General features: G+C 34.1%; 1 protein-coding gene across 1 annotated transcript; it reads right to left on the bottom strand.

Annotated features, from left to right (window-relative positions):
- Positions 1–1203: 1203 nt before the first annotated feature.
- On the bottom strand, positions 1204–4716 carry LOC129317549 (protein ACCELERATED CELL DEATH 6-like). Its single transcript, XM_054961861.1, has 4 exons — positions 4446–4716; positions 3913–4404; positions 2996–3549; positions 1204–2093 (listed from the first exon to the last, which is right to left on the bottom strand). The coding sequence occupies exons 1-4, from the start codon at positions 4714–4716 to the stop codon at positions 1416–1418; spliced, it is 1995 nt and encodes a 664-aa protein (XP_054817836.1). The 3' UTR covers positions 1204–1415.
- Between the last annotated feature and the right edge of the window lie 305 nt (positions 4717–5021).

The raw sequence follows: 5021 nt of genomic DNA, 5'->3' as shown, positions 1-5021 counted from the left end.
ATCATTCAACACTTTCTTCCTTTAGCCTTGTGTTTCCACAACCAAATCAAGATCTGCAGATTTTTCATGTCTTCTATGCAACTCCACAGCCACGCTAACAGACAAGATAGAATAAAGGGTTAATAAAAAACCCCACTATCCAGAGAGAACGACTCTCTCCCCCGTCTCCCTAAAGAACTTGTTTTTTCTTTTTTCCTCATCTCAAAAAGAAGAAATAATTAAACTTGAATACTATCAACTCTCCCTTCTCATGTTCCAAAGCAAGTTTTCCCCCTTAAATAATGATCCAATTGCCCTTTTTTGTTTTTACTTTTATTTTTTATATTTTTAAAAATCAGTTAGATGACTCTAAATTGATTCCAATATATACTTTTTTTACTATTTTACCCCTTCTTGTTCAATATAAACTCTAGCTTGACTTATCATTTATTTTTCAAAATAATAGTTTTGATATTTTAATTATTATAAAAATATTTGAAAATTATAAAATATTTGAGAACTTTTAAAAAATACTAACAATAATATACAGTATAAATAATTATTTTTAGTCATATAAAATATATTATTTTTTATATTTTTACTAATAATAATAATTATATTACTCCGTGATTAAAAAATATAAGAGCATTTTTTGAGGGATTGAATATTCATAAATGTAAGGCATTTTTAATATTTTAAAATGTAATCATTATTTTTTTTTTCAAAAGTGTTCCTAACGAATAAATCACTTTGTACTTATTTTAGAGTGAAACACTTTAGTAAATAAGGATAAATATGTAAAGATATCTATAAAAACAATTAATTACTTTATTGAAAGTGAGATTTGATTAAAAAATACCTTAATTTTTGAGTGGAGGGAGTATATAATATTATACTTCTATTTTTTTAATTAAAATACCACCATAGTAGAGATCTAGCATTTCCTGCTAGTCGTCTTTGAAAACTCAATTTAGGCATTTAAATAAAGAGAATTTATATTATAACAAGCTCCTAATAGCCAAAACAAGAAAGTTCTTGATTTTCTTCTTAACTACCAAACACATCTTTGGCTTATAAAAAACATTTTTATAAAAGCCTTTCCCTCTTCCTTACCATTTCCTTAAAAAATAACTTGATATATCTTCTCACGAAACATGACCTAAGATCCAAGCCACACACTTGCGACATCTTTAATTTCTTTTCCATCTTATGAGAACAATAAAGTAGATTAATTGTGCCTTATCAAATGAATTGTTACATTATATTTCACAACATTTACACACATGTATGTATATACGAAGATTACAAGAGTCAAACAAAAGCCCAAGTCACTTCCCTTTGTCGCCAAAAATTACATAATTACCCACAAGTACGCACACGGCACTCCAAAAGTTGACAAAAACTACAACTAAGCATTAGATAGGGATCTTCAACACTTAGTTTACCACGTGACCAAGATACAACAACAACATAATGGGACCTGAAACTACGATAGCCAGCAAGGTAACAGCTGAAAGAGAAGCTATAACAGACAAGAAAATCTTAAAAATCTCATCACGATAACTAGATATGATGGATACAAGTATAATACTCCAACTCGCATTTGACCATATTAATATGGCACAGAAGGAACTGATTCCAATGAATATTGTGAGAGATGAGATCCATGGGGCATGGGTCGCAACTAGACTTAAAGCAGCCATGAATGACAGTGTCATTGATAATAAAGCTAAACCCACCATGAAAAGTGCAGAAGTGAAGGCCCTTGAAGGAGAAAATTTAGCAATCTGTGCCCACAAGAGAAAAAAAGATCCAAATATGGAGCTGTACAGAGCTACCATGTTGAAAAGAGCAAATATCTTGAACATTGGTTTATGAGCCAAAATTGCTGTCCCTCTATTATGTGGATTTGGGTCGTCTGAGCTATACACACCACCAGGTACTGTAAAACCAGCCATGAATGTCACTATTACTATCAATATGGCCACTATCATTAGTGTGTCCATTTTATTCTTCATCACATCTGCTTTGAACGTTCCTCGACGTTTAAGCAAACCTTTTGCTTTATCACTTGGTTTCGCACCAGAAAATTTCAAGACCAAGTTTGTCATCTCCTATACAAAGAAACAAGAAATGAAAAAATAATATACTACAAGGAATTGGAAAATCGATATAACAGATGTGTATTATCATGTGCTAGTATAGTGGTTGGGTGCGTATCATCTTAGTCTAAGCATTTGTTTTCTTTCATGCAGTCTATCGTGGTTCGGAGCTAATGATTCCACAAGTAATTGAAAGTGGGGGGTTATCCATTCTTAGTCCAAAATCCGAGCCCAGTTTCTAGATATTAATCACTTTAGGGTCTTTATGTGCAATATGTCTGGGTTCTTAACTGCAGTTTTCCCCTTGTATTTAAAAAAGTGTGGGGACAGTTTTATTAACCACATGCACGTTCAAAACGACCAAGGGGGAATGACTGGGAGTTATATACATGAGGCTATAGTGAAACTGTACTCTCTCTCCCCCTCCCTCCCTCCCTCTCTCCTGAATATTATTACAAAGGCAAGTAGTAAGACTTTCTCTTATCTTTCCTTGCGTACTTCTGTGAACTAAGAACTGGGCTCGAGTAACTTCGCTTCTCTGCATAGAGGTGTTATCCAGTGCAAGTGACAAGTATATTTCTCTAAAAGTTACAGAAAGATATAACAGATGCATATTATCATGCGCAAAAAAAAAAAAAAAAAAAATGCCTATATACCCATGGCCAAGTGTTAGTGCGCGCGCGCTTTAAATTGTTTTTCTTTCATGCAGTTTAGCAAGGATTGAAGCTAACTACGATCTTCTTATCAATCATGATTCTGCATAATATGAACAACTTCGTATCTAGCTAGGAAGTAATTGTCATTTGAACACGATTTAAACATATGGTCCTGATGACGTACATAAGCTACTTCATGTGAGTGTGGCATTGTTGATAGTTTATTGTATTGGAAACGTAAGTATGTATAAACCATACCTGCACAACTCCTCTTTGGACTCCTCTTTTCAACAAAACAATATCTCTAGCTGTTAAACCTTCATTATTCGTAAGATTCACCTCAGTCCTTTTATCTAGTGTGAGACTCAGTACGGTCGAATAATGCAAGTTTTCTACACCCAAATGCAATGGAGTGTTCCCATTTTTGTCTTTCTTGTTTACATCAAGTCGCTCAACAAGCCTTGATGCGTTTCTTAGAAGATATTTTACCACGTCTTCTTGTCCATGCTTTGCTGCGACATGAAGAATGTTTTGACCCTTCTTGTTAATCAAACCTCTAAGAGAAATCTTTTTTTTTCTTTCACAGAATTCCTTGACCACCTCAACATGACCTTGTTTAGAAGCAAGATGAATCGGAAGTTGACCCTTCATATCATATTCTTGTGCTGTTAGAGTAGATTTCTCCAAGAGTATGCGAACGCCTTCCACATAACCCGTTAAAGCTGCAAAATGCATTGGAGTTCCTCCATGTTCATCTCTTAGGTTCATTAGATTTAGATATGATTCTTTCTCCACCATCAGTTTCAATAAATCTGCAATTAATTAAATTATGACAGCTCAGAGAAAATCAAGCTGACAGTTGGAAAATCATCTTATTGGTGAATAAAGTAGTTCATGAAATTTCGAAGCAAGACAAAACTGCTGGTGTTGAGCGCAAGGACCATCTCAAAAAGGGGAGAATACAGCTGGGTTGCCCAACAGTTTCAAAAAAACATATATAAGTGAGTATGACATCATATTTTGAGAATTGAACTGTAAAGACTTTTTCATTTATATAACTCTACTCCAACCTAACTACAATCAATGTGGGACTTTTTTCCTCATACCTAGCCAAGCCAACTCACTTGACATCCAACAAAAACAAGTGACTTATGGAAGTTCATATATAATTTTACCTGTATTTTTTGTGGATATGGCAGCATGAAGTGGAGAGATTCCATGGCTCCTTGTGAGAGAAATATTGTCCGGAGATAGATCTTCTTCCAACCAAAGATTAACTAATTCCTCATTTGAACTCTGAACAGCCAAATACAAGGGAGAAACACCTGAGTTATTCAAATAATGAACCACATGCTTATCTGCATAAAAAAGGATAGCAGCCCCTTGAAGATTGTTGCGACATACTGCTTCATGCAAAGCTGTATTCCCATACTCATTGGTTATTCTCGTTATACTCTTTTCATCATCATCATCATTATCATTCTCTGATGCTGTTCTGTTATATTCAGAGAGGATGATTTCAATTAGAAGTGAACTGTTTGATCTTGCAGCAACATGAAGTGGGGTATCTCCATAGATGTTTTTCTTGGTGAGTAGCCCGGGAAAGTAATGACTGATGATTTCTGCAATTTTTCTCTTCCAAAATAAGCAGCATCGTGAAGCAGTGAGTCACCTGAGGGAGAGACTCGATTGAATATAGCAGACAAACGTAGCGTAGTCGTTGATGATAACATCTGGTCCAACACATTAACGAACTGATCATCGTTGCTATTTTGAACAGCCTCTTGAAATTCAAAAAATATCACACCGATATTTTCATCAGAAGATGTCTGTTGTTGCAGTAGTATTGATTCAGAGAGTTGATCTTGATGATGACTATTCGAAAACTCTCTTGCTTTCGGGCTTTCGATTCTTCTGTTGCATCTCTCTCTCCAACTTCCTAATTCATTTTCTTCCACAGAAATTTCAAGCTGATCCATATTTCTTCCTCGCCTCTGAGAATATTGAGTTTTGCTGGCTTGGGATTTCCCCTTTTTCCTCTTTAATTTATGTATAATAGACAATATCAGAATAATGTACGATAACCCATACTTATGATGATCAATATTTGTTTTTACTTTCTTTCTTTTTGGCTCTTTTCTTTTCTTTTCTCTCTTTCTTTATTTATTTATTTTTTTTCTTTAAGAAGCATGTGATCATTGGTCTTAAGGATTCACGAGAGCCAAAACATGCTTTTAAGTTTAAAAAATATTTATAAAAACATTTACAAATCACCTATCAATAA

The sequence above is a fragment of the Prosopis cineraria genome, unplaced genomic scaffold (genome assembly GCF_029017545.1).
Source record: "Prosopis cineraria cultivar Desert tree isolate PC_DT_omini unplaced genomic scaffold, ASM2901754v1 PC8, whole genome shotgun sequence".
Taxonomy (NCBI): Eukaryota; Viridiplantae; Streptophyta; class Magnoliopsida; order Fabales; family Fabaceae; genus Prosopis; species Prosopis cineraria.
Note: the sequence above shows the minus strand (reverse complement) of the source record. Positions and strands in the feature narration are given on the sequence as shown.

Bases quoted from the DNA above. Each gene is read 5' to 3' on its own strand.
- LOC129317549 (XM_054961861.1), bottom strand. From the start codon at position 4,716: ATGGATCAGCTTGAAATTTCTGTGGAAGAAAATGAATTAGGAAGTTGG. The intron at 4,405-4,445 runs GTTTGTCTGCTA...CCCTCAGGTGAC, and splicing joins ATCATCAACGACTACGCTAC to TCACTGCTTCACGATGCTGC. The intron at 2,094-2,995 runs GTATGGTTTATA...TTCTTTGTATAG, and splicing joins TCCAAAGAGGAGTTGTGCAG to GAGATGACAAACTTGGTCTT.